The sequence below is a fragment of the Rhamphochromis sp. 'chilingali' genome (genome assembly GCF_963969265.1).
Source record: "Rhamphochromis sp. 'chilingali' genome assembly, chromosome: 1".
NCBI lineage: Eukaryota > Metazoa > Chordata > Actinopteri > Cichliformes > Cichlidae > Rhamphochromis > Rhamphochromis sp. 'chilingali'.
In genome coordinates, this window is record NC_137929.1 from 57133410 (window position 1) to 57153019 (window position 19610).

Genomic DNA, 19610 nt, shown 5'->3' on the forward strand with positions numbered 1-19610 from the left:
ATTTCACAAAAAATAAAAGTAAAAATAAAGAACAAATAGCTCCAACAGGATGTGATGATGCAGTTTAAGACTGAGGTGGTTTACTCAGAATTTTGAATGAATTTAGTGAAAGAAAACTCTGAACCTGTTAAAACCTTCTGCTAATGACAGAACCAGCTGAAATGGTAAACGGTAAAGCTAAATGCACATATTAAGATTTAAAAAGAGCATGAGGTACTTACGGAGCAGCCACAGATGAGGTGCTTTTCCCATCGTACCACACAGAGGTGTGAGATCTTTCAGTTAAAACCGCCTCCTTCCTCTCAGTAGCACAATTTAGAGTCAAGTAGGTGGCGGACCTCTATGGTCTGTTGGTCTGATCATGTGCCTTCCCCGCCCAAACTGTTGTTGCTTGGTTTTTCCACACAAATGTGTATATTTCGGTATATGTATATAGGTGTATATTACAAAATGTGAAGGAGACGTGGCCACAGCTGGAACATATAAATCATGGAGGGAGGACGACTCTTTAAATAACTCATCCTTTTTATTTATATGTTCCAGTTCTTCAATCCTCTCCATCATTGACTGTTTCACTATGTTTGTGAGATTTATTTTTCATAAGTCAATGTTAATTTATTCATTTATTGAGCATTTAGATTTTTGTTTATAATCTTTAAGGGCTTGTAATTAATGAGAAAATGTTATTATCTGAATATATCATTATCTAAATATTTAAATACTTACATGAATGGGTTATTTGGGCCATATATGCATGAAGATCACTGGACTGTAATAATTTATAATGTATATGTGAAGCTGAAATTGCTTTGTGCCTGTAACAGTGCATAACATGAGTGATGCAACAGCAAATATAAATATTACTTTGCCTTTTGTAATTATTTATAATGTGTCTCTCATGCATGTGACAGAGCTGCAGGCATCAGAATGAATGACAAACACTTTAACATTGTTTATTCAATTATATGTCACATTTAACATTACAAAAAAGAACAAGTAAACTATGAGTAAACTTTCACTTAACTGTAACAGCCATTCTGTGTCAGGGAAACATTAAATTCAGTGGTGGTTCCCTTCAGGGTGTGTATGTTTTTTTATTAATCACAAAATTTTACACCAAATTTACATCAAACCTTCAGCTTCCACCATTTAACCCTTGCCTTTGCTCTCACTCACTTCCTCCAATTGTTGCCTAGCTACTTCCCCCTGACACCACCTTGCAATCTCTTTCAGATTATACCCTCAGCATAAAATATTAAAATATAAAATAAAATGCAGCCATTGCCATTTCTCTATTAATATGTGTAAGACTGCGACTGCAGCTGGTTTCAAAGACGTCTTCTTCTTCTTTGTCTTCTTCAAGTGAGGAAACAATCTTACTTTCTGAATCTGAGCTGTGGTGAAGGTGTGTGGGTCAGCTTCAGTGAGGAGTAGATGACTGTTGTCTCTAATGAAACATCTGAAACAAACACAGAATAAAGAAGTTTAGCTGTCAGGATGTAAACATGAGAAAAGAACTGCAAACATTCAAACATGAGGCCACAGCACATTAACTTAGAGCGACTTTTACACCTCTGCTGAGTTTAGTTCTCAAAACAGGAAACGTAGTGACCACAGAGCTGCTCATGTTACCGTTTACCAAAGGTTAATTGTTGTCTTCGTGCGGTACACAGAAAACATGAACGTTTCGGCTCACTAACAGCCAAACTTCAGGAGTTTGCAGTTAAAATGATCAGAGTGCTGTTAACACTCTCTTCACCCTGTTCCCTACTCTCACTACAGATCACCATGTCATCTGCAACATTATAATCCACAGAGACTGCTGCCTGAGCTCATTTGTCAACCTGTCCATCACCACTGCACTGCACCACAGTTCCTCTCTCAGGACTATCATCTGTTTTCTCCAGATACACAAAGACACAGTGAAGCTGCTGCTGAAGTTCTCTGCACTTGGTTGCACTTCTCCATCAACACTCTTAAAGAAAACATCACATCTGAAGAGCTCTTTCTCTGCAAGAAGCCACACTGCTGCTCACTGATCGTCACTTCTCTTTGTAACCTTGCTTCAGTGACTCTTTGCCTTAGCTTCATGGTAAAACTTATCAGTGGAAACAGCAGAGGAGCTTTAAGAAATGTAGAGATTTTCTAACAGGAAACTTGTCGTACCTCTTCTCCTGATTGATCCGTCTCGGCCGTCTGCTGATGTTCTTCTCACTGATGAGGAGGTGGCAGCTGCTGCAGGACCTCTGTCTGCAAAATCAAATGTAAATGTTTCCTAAATATAACAGAACTGTTGCTGTTTCATGATTTGTGTTATTAATCTAAGAATATCCATGTATGATTTTATATCAACATAAATGAAATAAAGATTGTGAGTCATAAAACAGAAAGCTTCTGTTCACATCAACATTATTTGACCACAAAGTCGGGTGTGTCATGTGACTGTTTTTAAAGGAACAGTTTAATAATCACACCTACATGTGTTTGGTCTGTAGTGCTGTTTGTCCGCTTAGATTAATGTGAACTGGTCACAGTTGAAGATATCTGATTCATTTTTCAGGTAAACTGTCCCTTTAAGTCTTCAATATGTTCACATTAAGTTTGAGCAGAATGTGTGTCTCACCTTCAGGTTTCCTTTGGACACGTCTTTTCACCAGTACAACCAGTACAAGCAGTAGCAGCCCAAATATGGAGGGAACAGACACCATCACAGAGAGAGGAGGAGAGGACTGGTGAGGAGGAGGAGGAGGAAGAGGAGGAGGAAGAGGAAGAGAGGTGGAAGACCCTGGAATTAAAGAGAAAAATGAATCTTTGTGGTCAATTTGTGTTGCTTTGGATTTAAGGTCTGTAAAAGAAACTGAAGCCTCACCTGTGACAGTGATCCAGCTGGAATTAGACTCTCCATGACCGCTGATGTCACACTTGTAGAGGCCTTCATCAGACCTGGAAACATGCTGGATGGTCATGTGACCTGTAGGCTGCTTCCTGATGAGGGAGCCATCTTTATAGAAAGCAGCTGGGAGGTTGGAGGGAGTGGTCTTTGTTTTACAGAGCAGAGTGACGTCATCTCCCTCCATCACAGGGAGGACAGGACTCTGCAGGATCACTGATCCACCTCAACACAGAGACAAACTACAGCATTTCATCCATTTACACACAGCTTCATCAACACTAACTCCACACACTCAGCTTACCAGTGACTGTCAGGTTAACCATGTTACTGATGGGACCCTCTCTGGACTCACACCAGTAAACTCCACTGTCCAATGAGATGATGGCACTGATGTTACAGGAAGAACCAGCTGGTTTTCCCCACTCCTCACACTCAGCTCTGGTGTGTGTGCTTGTGTTTCTCCTCAGAGTCCATCCAGCAGAGCTGTCGTCCTCCTCACAGCTCAGAGACACAAAGTCATATTTAAAGAACTGAGAGCTGCTGGGACTCACAGTCAGACGAGCTGTGGGAGAATTTATTGTAACTTGAACAAAAAAGTAAAAATAAAATTAGTGTTTGAGGTGAACTGAAGTTTATTCAACAGGTCGTGCCAGAACACTGCATAAAATAAAGCTGGTTGGTTGATTTTGCTGCCTTTACGTAGCTGCTAAGTTCATTATTTGTTTAAGACTATCTCCTCCGCACTCTTCTTCTGATTGGCTGCCCTTCTGAAACAGACAGACAGCATGAACGTTTCTTTGGTTTGAACCTTCTGGTGTTGGTTCTCTGTACGCACACATAACATAAGGAAATGACTGTATTTTACTGCTGTAATGTTTAACTGATCTAAACCACCGATTGCACTGATTTTCACTCAAATATTAAACTGAACCACATTTTTTTAATGATTGAAGTTTTACTGGATTTTTAATTTTTGTTGTTTTTAATTCTGAGCTTCCCCTAACACACACATCTGGGACTAATCTGTCTTTTATTGGTCAGAGATGCTCTTTGGGTCTGCTTAATTGTTCTTTGTGTTATTCTGTCATAAACAGGTTCACTAACCTTGATTTGTTGTGTGGCAGAATAGAAACATTAGAACTGAAAAGAAAGCACAAGAGCATAAGTATTCAGTGTCTTTTAGTGAGTTTTTGCTTACAGGAGCAGTGACCACAAACTGAGTCTCAGACTGATGAACACAAAACAATTCCTTTGAACAGGATGTGATGATGCAGTTTAAGACTGAGGTGGTTTACTCAGAATTTTGAATGAATTTAGTGAAAGAAAACTCTGAACCTGTTAAAACCTTCTGCTAATGACAGAACCAGCTGAAATGGTAAACGGTAAAGCTAAATGCACATATTAAGATTTAAAAAGAGCATGAGGTACTTACGGAGCAGCCACAGATGAGGTGCTTTTCCCATCGTACCACACAGAGGTGTGAGATCTTTCAGTTAAAACCGCCTCCTTCCTCTCAGTAGCACAATTTAGAGTCAAGTAGGTGGCGGACCTCTATGGTCTGTTGGTCTGATCATGTGCCTTCCCCACCCAAACTGTTGTTGCTTGGTTTTTCCACACAAATGTGTATATTTCGTTATATGTATATAGGTGTATATTACAAAATGTGAAGGAGGCGTGGCCACAGCTGGAACATATAAATCATGGAGGGAGGACGACTCTTTAAATAACTCATCCTTTTTATTTATATGTTCCAGCTCTTCAATCCTCTCCATCATTGACTGTTTCACTATGTTTGTGAGATTTATTTTTCATAAGTCAATGTTAATTTATTTATTTATTGAGCATTTAGATTTTTGTTTATAATCTTTAAGGGCTTGTAATCAATGAGAAAATGTTATTAACTGAATATATTATTATCTAAATATTTAAATACTTACATGAATGGGTTATTTGGGCCATATATGCATGAAGCTCACTGGACTGTAATAATTTATAATGTGTATCTCATGCATGTGACAGAGCTGCAGGCATCAGAATGAATGACAAACACTTTAACTTTAACAACAACTTTCACTTAACTGTAACAGCCATTCTGTGTCTGTATCAGGGAAACGTTAAATTCAGTGGTGGTTCCCTTCAAGGTGTGTATGTTTTTTTATTAATCACAAAATTTTACACCAAATTTACATCAAACCTTCAGCTTCCACCATTTAACCCTTTAAGACCTACCATAGAACCAAGTCCGCCAGAGCTTATATTATATTTTTACATGCTGTGGAGCCATTTTTGGGAGCATTTCAAGTTGATATACATCAATACAACCATTATATCCCAGATTCTAATAATATGTCTGCATTAAGTGGATAGTAATTACATAAATTGCAAAAAAGTGCAATAAACTACAAAAAAAAATTGAAAATCGTTTTTGTTTTGTTTTTTAACATATATTTCTAGTTAGAGAAATTTAAGAGGCTTATCCCTCAAAACTGTAAATTCAAAAAAGTTGCACAAAATAGTTTCCCACCACAGGAAATTTATTTTGAGTGTCTTCGTAGTTTTATTTTTGAAATACACCAATTTTTATATACTGCAGGGAAAACGAAAATAAATATTATAGTGCAAATTTGCAAAATAACAGCATATGCATCAAAATAAACTACTTCCAGCAGTGCAATATGAGTCCTAAGCATCCCAGAAACGACACAGAAAGTCATAAAGTCAAACATAACTTTTAAAAACACCAGTATAGGCTCATGAGTCCCTGATGGTAAAAAACTACATTTCCGCGAAAATGATGTCACTTCCGGTTTCGGGCAGGTCATGGCGGACATGCGAAAGTTCGCGCTGACGTCTATTCCAACATAGGAAGTGTTATGAACAGCTGATTGGATCGGCAAAGCGTGTTTCTGGAATATTATGTTTTTGTTCCTGCAAGTGCTTTTTATGCCGTTTTTGCAAAGCTATATGTGGAAGGAAACTGTGACCGTGGACAAGCTGATGGCATAAGATGTAAGTACAACTGCTCCGGTTTCATTTGCAAAAAAAAATTATTGCGCTAGCTTACGTGGTTGCAGTGCTACCAGGATTTAAAAATAGTTACGCAAAACAGAGCGTGCCCGCTCCGACCGGTTTTAACGGGTTAATCCTTGCCTTTGCTCTCACTCACTTCCTCCAATTATTGCCTAGCTACTTCCCCCTGACACCACCTTGCAATCTCTTTCAGATTATACCCTCAGCATAAAATATTAAAATATAAAATAAAATGCAGCCATTGCCATTTCTCTATTAATATGTGTAAGACTGCGACTGCAGCTGGTTTCAAAGACGTCTTCTTCTTCTTTGTCTTCTTCAAGTGAGGAAACAATCTTACTTTCTGAATCTGAGCTGTGGTGAAGGTGTGTGGGTCAGCTTCAGTGAGGAGTAGATGACTGTTGTCTCTAATGAAACATCTGAAACAAACACAGAATAAAGAAGTTTAGCTGTCAGGACGTAAACATGAGAAAAGAACTGCAAACATTCAAACATGAGGCCACAGCACATTAACTTAGAGCGACTTTTACACCTCTGCTGAGTTTAGTTCTCAAAACAGGAAACGTAGTGACCACAGAGCTGCTCATGTTACCGTTTACCAAAGGTTAATTGTTGTCTTCGTGCGGTACACAGAAAACATGAACGTTTCGGCTCACTAACAGCCAAACTTCAGGAGTTTGCAGTTAAAATGATCAGAGTGCTGTTAACACTCTCTTCACCCTGTTCCCTACTCTCACTACAGATCACCATGTCATCTGCAACATTATAATCCACAGAGACTGCTGCCTGAGCTCATTTGTCAACCTGTCCATCACCACTGCACTGCACCACAGTTCCTCTCTCAGGACTATCATCTGTTTTCTCCAGATACACAAAGACACAGTGAAGCTGCTGCTGAAGTTCTCTGCACTTGGTTGCACTTCTCCATCAACACTCTTAAAGAAAACATCACATCTGAAGAGCTCTTTCTCTGCAAGAAGCCACACTGCTGCTCACTGATCGTCACTTCTCTTTGTAACCTTGCTTCAGTGACTCTTTGCCTTAGCTTCATGGTAAAACTTATCAGTGGAAACAGCAGAGGAGCTTTAAGAAATGTAGAGACTTTCTAACAGGAAACTTGTCGTACCTCTTCTCCTGATTGATCCGTCTCGGCCGTCTGCTGATGTTCTTCTCACTGATGAGGAGGTGGCAGCTGCTGCAGGATCTCTGTCTGCAAAATCAAATGTAAATGTTTCCTAAATATAACAGAACTGTTGCTGTTTCATGATTTGTGTTATTAATCTAAGAATATCCATGTATGATTTTATATCAACATAAATGAAATAAAGATTGTGAGTCATAAAACAGAAAGCTTCTGTTCACATCAACATTATTTGACCACAAAGTCGTGTGTGTCATGTGACTGTTTTTAAAGGAACAGTTTAATAATCACACCTACATGTGTTTGGTCTGTAGTGCTGTTTGTCCGCTTAGATTAATGTGAACTGGTCACAGTTGAAGATATCTGATTCATTTTTCAGGTAAACTGTCCCTTTAAGTCTTCAATATGTTCACATTAAGTTTGAGCAGAATGTGTGTCTCACCTTCAGGTTTCCTTTGGACACGTCTTTTCACCAGTACAACCAGTACAAGCAGCAGCAGCCCAAATATGGAGGGAACAGACACCATCACAGAGAAAGGAGGAGAGGACTGGTGAGGAGGAGGAGGAGGAGAAAGAGGAGGAGGAGGAGGAGGAGGAGAGGAGTGCTGAGGAGGAGAAGGAGGGGGAGGAGGAGGAGGAAGAGAGGTGGAAGAACCTGGAATTAAAGAGAAAAATGAATCTTTGTGGTCAATTTATGTCGCTTTGGATTTAAGGTCTGCAAAATAAACAGAAGCCTCACCTGTGACATTGATCCAGCTGGATGGAGACTCTCCATGACCGCTGATGTCACACTTGTAGAGGCCTTCATCAGACCTGGAAACATGCTGGATGGTCATGTGACCTGTAGGCTGCTTCCTGATGAGGGAGCCATCTTTATAGAAAGCAGCTGGGAGGTTGGAGGGAGTGGTCTTTGTTTTACAGAGCAGAGTGACGTCATCTCCCTCCATCACAGGGAGGACAGGACTCTGCAGGATCACTGATCCACCTCAACACAGAGACAAACTACAGCATTTCATCCATTTACACACAGCTTCATCAACACTAACTCCACACACTCAGCTTACCAGTGACTGTCAGGTTAACCATGTTACTGATGGGACCCTCTCTGGACTCACACCAGTAAACTCCACTGTCCAATGGGAGGATGGCACTGATGTTACAAGAAGAACCAGCTGGTTTTCCAAACCCATCTCCACACTGAGTCCGGGTTTCTTTGCTTGTGTTTCTCCTCAGAGTCCATCCAGCAGAGCTGTCGTCCTGCTCACAGCTCAGAGACACAAAACCTCTTATAAAGAACTGAGAGCTGCTGGGACTCACAGTCAGACGAGCTGTGAGAGAAATTATATTTTTGAGCAAAAACATTAAACCCTTTCATGCATGATTTCTGACAACCTCAATCGGGATTTTTTTCTTAAGTATTTTTATTCATCTTTAGGCATGAAAAAAAGATTTCTCAACCTAATTTGTTAAACATGTACTTTCCAAAGAGTTTTTTTTTTTACATGTGGTGGACAACATACATTTTGACTCATAATTTTTTTAAGACAGATAAATATTATATACAGTGTAAAAACTATAAAATATCAAAAATATTTTTAAACTTTTGTTGTTTTTAAACTTATGTGGTAACACTGCTTCTGTTGCTGTCCAGTGCAATGCAAAAAGTTGAAACTTACTCATGACTGCACAGCCTCCCTCCTCTCTATGCATCAGTAGTGGTTTATGTGCAAGTTTACCATCAACACTGACACACATACAAGAAAACAGCCTTTGAATACCTGCCCACTGTAGTGACCACTATGCATGAACGGGTTAAATAAAATAAGTCTCAACAAAGTAAGTATGTTACAAGAAGACAGCTCCTTGGAGGACAGGACCAACTTCACACCCGATCAGATCTGCACACTGTTAGACCTCTGCCTCACCACAACATATTTCAAATACAACGAAGGCTTTTACAGACAAAAACATGGCTGTGCCATGGGCTCCCCCGTGTCACCTATTGTAGCCAACCTTTACATGGAGGAAGTGGAAAGGAAGGCTCTTGGCTCTTTCAAAGGAAGAGTACCCAGCCACTGGTACAGATATGTGGACGACACCTGGGTCAAAATCAAGACACAAGAAGTGGAATCCTTCACTGCGCACATTAACGCTGTGGATAAAAACATCAAGTTCACCAGGGAAGACACAAAGGACAACTGTTTGCCTTTCCTGGACTGCGCTGTGCACATTGAAGAGAACGGCAACCTCAACATCGAAGTTTACCAGAAGCCCACACACACAGACCAGTACCTCCTCTTTGACTCCCATCACTCTCTGGAACACAAACTTGGAGTAATTAGGACCCTACACCACCAGGCAGAACATGTTCCCTCTAAGCCTGAAGGGAAAAAGAAGGAACACACACATGTAAAGGAAGCACTCAAAACATGCGGTTATCCTAAATGGGCGTTCTTAAAGTCAGCAAAGAGGCACAGAAAAGAAGACCAGACACCAGCGAGGGAGGATAAGAAGGACAGACGCAACAACATTGTCATCCCCTATGTAGCCGGCGTATCAGAGAAACTCAGGAGAGTTTTCTCCAAGCATGACATCCCGGTGCATTTCAGACCCAGCAACACGCTCAGACAGAAACTGGTTCACCCGAAAGACAAAACGCCAAAACACAGACTTAACAATGTGGTGTATGCTGTACAGTGCAGCGAGGAATGCCCAGACCTCTACATTGAAGAGACCAAACAGCCACTTCACAAGCGCATGGCACAACACAGAAGAGCCACCTCCACAGGACAAGACTCAGCAGTCCATCTGCATCTTAAGGATAAAGGACACTCTTTCGAGGATGCCAATGTTCACATTTTGGACAGAGAGGACAGATGGTTTGAAAGAGGAGTGAAAGAAGCCATCTATGTCCACTGTGAGCGACCATCTTTGAACAGAGGCGGGGGTTTACGACACCAACTCTCTGCCATCTATAATCCAGTTTTGAGATCCCTTCCCAGACGCCTTAACGCCCACTCACATCATGGGCCATCTGACCTCAGGAATTCGCATGATAATGTGGGGCCAGGTTTCACAATGAACACACCCGAAACTCTGGCTGATTGGGACCCACACCCAGTTACACACCTTGGCTCAGGCGATTAGAGGATCATCAGGGGGTCCTTTTGTCCCTCTGTGGGGGGTCACTCCCACTAGGTTTATATCTGGGACTCTCCACCATTTGACCTTAGAACTGAAGAAGCTTCTCAGATGAGAGTTGAAACGTCTTCAAGCAACTTAAAGAAGTCCAGACGCTTTTCTTTGCAAGCTCCTTTGACTATGTTACAAAGATCTTTCTTGGTGTGTGTAGCGACTTCCACAGTCTCTAGAGGTCAGAGATGGAGCCTGCCTCTTTGCCTGATGCACTGTCAACTTTACGCTATAATGCGAAAGGTGGAAGTGTTTGCTCAAAGTGCTTTGAGAGTTTACAGAGTAATGTGATCGGCTCGCGATTAAGACTCTTAACATCACAGGCTCTAATGCAACAAGGGGAAACTCGTTGTGCAGCGGTCAACAAAAACTACGGCTACCCAGCCCTCCTCTCAGTCAAAATCAAACTAGTGAATGACAGACGCCCTCTTAATGTCACCACTAGCACCCACGTGACTCCTGTTGCACATCACCATAGCAACCAAACAAATGAAAACCCATTGATCATCAAAAATTCAATACATTTAGTTATGGCTGCTACAGTGTGTTTGGGCTGCAGAATGAAGGTGAAGAGCAGAGCAGCTTGTTCAGTAGATGTTTAAACAGCAGACATAACATAAAATAAAGAAAATTTTAATGTTTTTCTTCAGTCCATCAGCTCATGCAACAGCTCACTGTTCTGACCTCCATCAAATATGCTAAATTTTCTCCTCCTCCTTTGCTCCGCCTTTCTTCTGATTGGCTGCCCCTCAGAAGCAGAAGGTGTGAAAAGCAGCAGCCTGGAGTTGTTGGTTCTCTGTATGCACACTCTTACTATAAAATAAGGAACTGCTTCAGCTGAGGTGTCATCTTTAACTGCTTTAAACCATTAATGTTGTTAATACATTTTTATACAAATATTGAACTGACCCATGCATTTCTTTTGTTCAGTTTTACTGCATTTACTTTTATTTCTTCAAGGAATTGATCAAATTGGCTCAAATTACCATACCATAGGATCTGGTTCTAACCTGTCTCTATTCTAGCTCCATTTTTGCTACTTGTGGCTCTGTTCTGTGCTGGGAAAGGCCTGTTTTATGGTCTTGTCACAGGACAGGATCACTTACCTTGATTTGTTGTGCAGCAGAGGAGAAACATTAGAACTGAAAAGAAAATAAAAGATCATAAAAATTCAGTGTTAATAACAAATATAAGCTCACAGGAACAGTGACCACGAACTGAGCCTCAGACTGATAAACTCAAAATGTTTTCTTTGAACAGGATGTGTCCTGTTAGCAAAGGTGACGATGCAGTTTAACACTGTGGTGGTTTATCTGCAGCATCGACCACACACTCTGATTTTTTAATGAAGTGAAACTTTGAGCTGAATTAAAGCACCTCAGATAGTCAGGAGTACTTATTATTTCCCGTTTTAGTGAGAAGGCACAAGTCTTCCTCTTTACATTTTTATCTCCTCGACATTTTTTCTTTGGACATTTCTTTCTACATGGTCATTAACAGTAATTGATTTAAATAAAATATATCTTGCTTTATCTCATCTTATCTTCAATAAACATAAAAACACAAAATTTTAAGAAAGTATCTGGTACTTACAGAGCAGCCACAGAAGACGTGTTTGTCCCATCGTGGCACACAGAGGTGTGAAATCTTTTCGTTCAATGCAACACTTAAACCCTCCTCCTTCCTCTCAGTAGCTCAGTGTAGAGGGTCTGTGGTTTCTCTGCAGCAGTTCTGGAGAAAAATCTTTTTTTTTTTAAATATATCTCCTCTTGATTGAGCCTTTGTTTAGGGTCAGGTCATCTGTTGTCCTTTGTTCCACGTTTCCATGTTTCAGTCTGCCTCCGCCAGACTGTGACAGAACGACCCTGTTGAACCAAGCAGACATTTATTTCAGTGACTTTTTTAAATTTAAGATTCTTGTTACGTAACTTTGCAGACGTTCGATTATTTCCTGTGTAGGAAATCAGGAGGAGGAGACGGAGGCTTTTTGGGCTCTAGTGATGGGATTTCCGGCTCTTTTTAGAGAACCGGCTCTTTCGGCTCCGAACCGGCTCTTCAGGTTGTTTTGTTGCTTTAATAAACAATAATATAAAATTATGCACAAAAGGAATTACTAATGTAAAAAAGAGTGGTTTTATTTATATATTTTTATATTTAAATATATACGGTGGCCCCTACAGACAACGTACGTACAAACTCCAAAAAGCACATTTCTAGTGTTAACTGAACTTCCAGAGCAGAGCTACTAGATCACTTAAATTACACAATTGAAAGCATATGTGTATTGTTTGTGTATTTATACACAAGCACTCATATATATTCAAATAATTAAATAAAATTAATTTACCTGTTACTACACCAAATCCGGTCGTTGGTACTTGCTGGCTTGTGTAGCCACTAGGTAACAAAAGCTCAACACTGCGCCCAGCATCCTGGAGCACTTCTGTTGTGTTTTGTACGTGCTTCAGAGTTCGTACATGATTTGAAGTTTGTACGTGCTTTGTCTCTAGGGACCACCGTAAATATACTTTTACAAAAACCAACTAGTCACAGTTCAACTTTTAACCATTTAAATTTTCAGCTTTTTCCTTTTAAACAAATTTAAAGTGAAACAACACAAAACACTGCAAACCACAACACAATTAAATATAAATTATAATATGAAAACTAAAAGAACATGCATATTCTCTGTCATATGGACCTGCATGAACAAACTTTCTGAATCCTTTATCACCTGCAACTGAAAATAGTTGTGGATGATTACTATACCTTTCTAATGTGACGTTGTTGTCCCTGGCTCTCTCTGTCTCTCCCTCCTGCTCTGTTCCTGTGCTACATGCGGAGTGAAGCGGGAAAAAAAGTGCGAGAGAGAGAAAGAAAGAAAAACCTTACAGCTCGCGATAAGGAGCCGGCTCGCGTCATTCACTTCAAAGACCCGGCTCTAAGAGCCGTTTCGTTCGCGACCGACACATCTCTAGTTCTTACTACTTCCTTTGTATTTTGAAGGTTACTTTCCTTACGGATCTTCTACATCATGCTTTGATGTTTTGTCCCTCCTTGTCTCCTTCATCCTTCTCCATGTGAACCAGAAATCAGTCTCAGTTCTTCAGTTTCCTTTTCTTATTCTTCGTCATTTTCTGTTTTGCCATATGTGTCTGAGAGTAATGAATGAACGAACAACAGTTTAACTGTGTGTCATTTTGCGAATTTTATGTAATTTTATGTGAAGGCTGTAAACATGTAACTTTCATGAACACTGTTAGACCTGACATGATTAAATACAGCAGACAGATGTTGCAGCTGTGCGAACATCACATTTAAATCACTTTGAAATGAGGCTCTGAGGTGAGGATGGGTCCTTCGGTTAAAACACCTGCTGCCTTACTCCTCTCTCTTCAGGTCTCCTCTTCACCTTGAGATGTGCAAGTGTGAGTCAAACTTTAGCATCAGAGTGTGGTATAAATATAGCCACTAGGTGGCAGCACAGGGGCTTCAGTTTGGCCCACAGTGGCTTCCACTCTGAGCTTTAATGGCACAAAACTGTAAATACAGAGTCCGAAAGAAAAAGCTACATCATCAGAAAAGAGATCACATAGGAACGGAGAGTCAGTGTTCTGCAGGCTGCACACATTTTGACACTTATCCTGCAGTCATAGAGGGAGAGGTGGGGCACAGAGGTGGACAGGTTACCTGCATTTTAGCCCCGTCTGTCACAGGACTAACACAAAAAGACAACCTTTCACACTCACATTCTTATGGGCAATTTAGAACCACCAGTTAATCTAACCCTACTAACTGTATGTCATTGGACTTTTGGAAGAAGCTCCGGCTTCCTCCAAAAGTCCAGCTACCAGCTAGTTTGAGGCATGAAAATGCAACTCCACACAGAAAGACTGGATTCAAACCTTGTTGCTGTGAGGTGATGGTGGTGACTACCACACTATTTTTCCTCCCTTAGTTGACTAATCAAACATAAATTCATATATGAATGCAAATACTCTTCAAATTACGATGGAAAATATAATAGTTATATAACAGTAACAGTTTTTAAATGCTGCATGTTTGATACTTTTTCAGTTTTTATGTTCCAAAAGATTATAAAAAGTATACTGACTTCTGTTGCAGACTGGAGTGTGACAAGCAAGCAATCTTTACCTGCTCAGTAGCTATTTTTCATAAATCTATGCTAAGTTATTAATATTTTAGAAACAATCTTCCTTCTTCAACTTCCACCATGTGATCCTTGCCTCTGCCTTCACTCACTTCTTCTTCTTGATGTCTGAAGTCATCCTATAAACTACATGTGATGGTGCCTAGCTACATTCTCCTCTGACACCACCTGCTTCAGGGCAGAAATCAGTCTCCTCTTTAAATCTCTGGTGTTGCACAGGTGTGTTCAGTGACCGAAAGACTGCTTTATCTTTAAAATCTTTTATTAAAGACAAACATAAACTTTCCACTTCATCCTGAGCTCTACATTCAAACTGGTCCAGTGCAGCTGTACGACTGTAAACACACACAGGATTAAATAAATAATAAATAATATAGAGAGGAGTGCAGGGATGTGTTTGGCAGCGAGCTGGACGTCACTGGTCAGACTGGTTAAACTGTGGTGAAGGTGTGTGGGTCTGCTTCAGCGAGGAGTAGATGATGGCTGAGTCTTTTGCAAAGTCTGAACACAAACACACAGATTACAGAAGGTTCAGTCCTGCACCGGCTCAGTTTATCACAGAGGAGCTGATGTGAGCAGGAGGAGTTTAACACTGCAGGTGAAAGAATAAAACTAAATCTGTCTTATACACTGTATGAACACCTGAATCTCACGAATATAATGACCAATATTTAAATGTACAAACATGCATTTGTAGTTGTATTCAGGCCTTTTGTGTATGAATGACAGAGCTGTGATGTGATAACTTACAAAGGCACCTTTTATTTCCTCGTCTCCTGACATCTCAGAGTTATTTACACCACCTTCACATTTATACAACATGTTTTCTTACTATAGTTACAGAATGTACTGTCTTCATCACACAAACTAGGGTTTGTCTGCCACAGCTGTGTGTATCATGTGTTTAACCTCTTCATATGTTTCTAATATTATAGTTAATCCTCCTCCCAGAGCTAATAACCACATTCATGTGACCACAGTGATTTTCACAGTGTGTGCATACTCTTTTGCTAAACTTTCCTGCAGAGGAGTTCGTGCAGCGAGCATGAAAGAGGAGCAGCTGTACCTCTGTGACTGCTGTTTGTCCTGATGGCGATCTGTGCATAGCTGACATCAGCTGTTCCATACAGTAAAGAATAAACTGCAGCAGGATCGCTCTCTGCAAGACAAGACAGAGTCATGTGACTGATACACAACTGTTGTTTGAGGGTAAGAAAAATTTGGACTTTTCATAAATTAGACCTGCAAGCAGGAGGATGCAGCATGTCTGGTGTTTCACCGAAAGCTGCTTTTACACCTCAGCTAAGGTTCCCACATGTTTACAGACTGTGTTAGTTAATAAAACAGGAAGCTCAATGGCCACAAAGCTCCCCAACTCTCTCAGAAACATGTTTCACTTTTACATGATGCATTAAAATATTTTGCAAAACCAATTTCAAAGTAAATTACTAAACATTTTTGTTTTGTTTTGTTTTGTTCTGTTTTTTTTACGTTGATCTGACCGGGTTTACCATTTAGCAACGCATCATTATAACGTTTAACTTGGTTTGTCGATACATCACAAACAAAATGGGTTTGGCTCTCTGTGAAAGTCCAATGGACAAACTTTGGCTGTGTTTAATAAAAAGGATGGTGACATGATGAGCTTAGTGTGTTAATGTGGTTTATTAACATCATTACAGGGAACCAGCTTTAGTTCCCAACAAAGGATTCAGCTGTGGATGCTGGACGGCTTGAACTTCACTTTGTTCTGTTTAAGGAGGTTTTTTAATTTTTAGTGAGAGACACACAGCTACTTCCTCCAGCAGCACTTTCTGCCTTATTAAAGGAGGACTGAGAAATAAAAGCTTGTTATTACAATGTATAATGTTATTATTACTATTATTATTTTAGCAGCAGGTTATTTAACCGAGGAAAGCATCGGAGGAGCTTCTCATTTCTTAAACATGTCAGAAGATATGATGTTGCTGTGTTTCAGACGGGTCAAATTATTGGCCTGTGTCAAGCAAAGAAGCAGCTTAGGAAAAGCTCAACTACTAAAACCTGGCTACAAATGACCCCACACGTTATTAAAACCTGGAGAAAAAAAACTAAAGAGTGCAAATAAATCACTTAAACATTTGATGACAGCACATCACAAAGAGAGAGCATTTCAACATTTCTGCAGTGCACGATCTTTAATGAATCACTGCTGTCTGAAGTAGATTTCATCACAGTGCATCCAACACACGTTTAAACATCCTGAGGAAATGTCAGAGGATCATCGACGAGTTTAGAGACTGTGTAACAGGAAACGTTTCATACCTCTGGTCACATTTGACTCATACTGGCTGTTTGCTGTTGTTCTTTCCACTAAGGAGTAGGTGGCATCTGGTGCAGGATCTTGCTCTGTAAAACAAAGTCAGACTTTCCATAAACAACAGGACTGGTACTGCTGCTGCTGCTTCAGCATTTGGAATATTAATACAGCTGAAATCCAGAAACATGTTGACACTGTGTGAAATCTCTTAACCACTTATTTTATTCACAATGAAGCACAGAAAACATTTGAAATGTCGAAAAAGACTCATTTTAATGTTTTATGAAAAGGTTGGGACGGGTCAACAAAAGGCTGGGAAAGTAAAAAAGAAACAGCTGGAGAACGATGCTGCATCTAATCAGGTTAACTGGCAGGAGGTCAGGAACATGACTGGGTATAAAAAGAGCTTCTCAGAAATGAAGACCACTGATCTGCAACAAACTGCGGCTACAAATTGTCAAGCAATTTCTCAACATGACAAGTTTCTCCACATAAAATTACCAAAACCTTTGGACATCTCATCATCTACAGTGCAGAATATCACCAACAAATTCAGAGAATCTGAAGGAATCTCTGTGCGCAGGGCCCTCAGTGCTATTTGAGATCCCTGTTTTGAGCATTCAGACAGCACAAACTCGACTCTTTCATGGAAATCACTGCACGGGCTCAGGAGCACTGCAAAAATGTACTGTCTGTGAAGGAGAGGGAGCACTGGGCTTCATATCAGACCTCTGCCTGAAAGTCTGTATCTCTGATCATTTGGGGATGTTTGTACGGAATCGGCAGCTTGCACATGTTGAAAGGCAAAAGTCAGTGTTGAAAAATGTATGCAGATGTATTTTTCAGGAAAGGCTCAGCATATTTCAGCAAGACGATGCCAAACTGCATACTGCATCTATTACGACAGTGTGAATTTGTAGTAGAAGAGTCCAAGTGGTGAATTGTCCTTCTTGCAGGACTTTGAGCAGCTGGAATCCTCTATGGGACAAGAATGAGACCACATTGCTCTCCTAAAAGTCCAGCAGCACCAGTTCCCACGTGTTTACAGACTGTTGTTTTTGTGTGACATGACCCTGGCCAACTTTATTCAAATGTAAAAAGACTTTTGTTTTCTTTAAAAAGTACATATTTTCAGTTTACACATTGTTTTCTTTGTTCTATTGTGAACGGAACGTTTTATTATTTTATTAGGGATTAATGAAGTATTCTGATTGTGAGAAATATAAAGTTATGAAATCTGAAAATCACTGCAAGCGTTTGGTGGATGGTGTGTAAAATATAGAAAAGAGCTAATGATGAGAACATGAGCAGTAAAACCGAAATAAAAAAAATCGAGGTGTTTCTTTCTCTCAGTCCAGGGGTGAGAAACTGAAACTGGACAGCAGCAGAGCTTCTCCTTCTTCTTCAGCATGCTGATGTGCAGTTCAAACACACGGGTATTTGGTCGTAAAGTGAAGCTTTGAAAGTACTGACAGTATTAACATGCTACCTAATCAAACATGGGTGTTTGGGCCAACACACATGTTGTAAAAACCCCAAGCACGAGCTGGGCAGACCCTGTTGTGGAACCATCAGAGGAACATCAAAGACTTCTGAGATTATATAACAGGAAACTTTGCGTACCTCGTTTGCTGTTTGATTCCTTTCGGTGGTTTGCTGCTGTTCTTTTCACTGATGAGTAGGAGGCAGCAGCTGCAGGATCTCTCTCTGCAAATACCAAAGATTTCCCTCTGATAATACAACCGTTACTGCTGCTTCGGCATGTTAATATGTATAAAGCATTGTGTTTTTAATGAAGCTGAAATAAAACAGTAACTCTTTCAAAAATCTTTCTGAACGCTGAAAAAAATGTCTCTTTTTTTACAGTCAGATAGCTGGATGGCAGCAGAGCTTCTGCTCTCATCGAGTCTCTTTGACCACAAAGTCTGAAAACACAAACTAATCATAAATATTAAAATATAAGGATATATTTCAAATATGATGATTATCATAAATTATAGTAGCTTAAAATGGACTTTTAGAATTTACTTAAAAATGTGAAGGTCTATGGCTCAACAACTCACAAATATAAAAATGTGAAATTAACACATCCTGTGCACCATGTGACCATTTTTAAAGGAACAGTTCACCTCATAATCACACCTACATGTGTTTGGTCTCCAGTGCTGCTTATCCACTCAGATTAGTGACTGGCCAAACTTAGAGATATTTGATTACAGTTTTTTCCTTTAAACTATTTAACATGTTCACATTAAGTGTGAGCAGAATGTGTGTCTCACCTTCAGGTTTCCTCTGGACACATCGCCTAACCAGTACAACCAGTACAACCAGCATTAGCAGCCCAAATATGAAGGGAACAGAAACCAGCACAGAGAGAGGAGGAGAGGAGCGCTGAGAAGGAGGAGTAGAGGAAAACGAGGAGGAGAAAGAGGCAGTGGAAGCTGATGGAGGAGGAGAGGTGGAAGACCCTGGAATTAAAGAGAAAAAGGGATCTTTGTGGTCACTTTGAGTTGCTTTTGGTCTAAAATCTGTAAAAGAAACAGAAGCCTCACCTGTGACAGTGATCCAGCTGGATGGAGACTCTCCATGACCGCTGATGTCACACTTGTAGAGGCCTTCATCAGACCTGGAAACATGCTGGATGGTCATGTGACCTGTAGGCTGCTTCCTGATGAGGGAGCCATCTTTATAGAAAGCAGCTGGGAGGTTGGAGGGAGTGGTCTTTGTTTTACAGAGCAGAGTGACGTCATCTCCCTCCATCACAGGGAGGACAGGACTCTGCAGGATCACTGATCCACCTCAACACAGAGACAAACTACAGCATTTCATCCATTTACACACAGCTTCATCAACACTAACTCCACACACTCAGCTTACCAGTGAC

The 19610-nt window shown here is 40.3% G+C and overlaps 2 protein-coding genes and 1 long non-coding RNA gene across 3 annotated transcripts; all 3 read right to left on the reverse strand.

Moving 5' to 3' along the window:
* Positions 1-622: 622 nt before the first annotated feature.
* LOC308409193 (low affinity immunoglobulin gamma Fc region receptor III-like) lies at positions 623-4356 on the reverse strand (the record flags this gene model as incomplete). Its single annotated transcript, XM_080901773.1, has 7 exons — positions 623-1459; positions 2167-2250; positions 2624-2785; positions 2870-3115; positions 3195-3476; positions 3998-4033; positions 4326-4356. 7 exons carry the CDS (start codon positions 4354-4356, stop codon positions 1377-1379), a joined length of 924 nt encoding a protein of 307 aa, XP_080757899.1. The 3' UTR covers positions 623-1376.
* A 2961-nt stretch (positions 4357-7317) lies between these two features.
* Positions 7318-8744, reverse strand: LOC308409203 (Fc receptor-like B; the record flags this gene model as incomplete). Its single annotated transcript, XM_080901784.1, has 4 exons — positions 7318-7325; positions 7804-8049; positions 8129-8392; positions 8741-8744. The coding sequence occupies 4 exons, from the start codon at positions 8742-8744 to the stop codon at positions 7318-7320; spliced, it is 522 nt and encodes a 173-aa protein (XP_080757910.1).
* A 6736-nt stretch (positions 8745-15480) lies between these two features.
* On the reverse strand, positions 15481-19031 carry LOC308406051. Its single transcript, XR_013973444.1, has 4 exons — positions 19006-19031; positions 18350-18433; positions 16732-16815; positions 15481-15586 (listed from the first exon to the last, which is right to left on the reverse strand). It is a non-coding gene; the product is annotated as an uncharacterized lncRNA (long non-coding RNA).
* Positions 19032-19610: the final 579 nt, after the last annotated feature.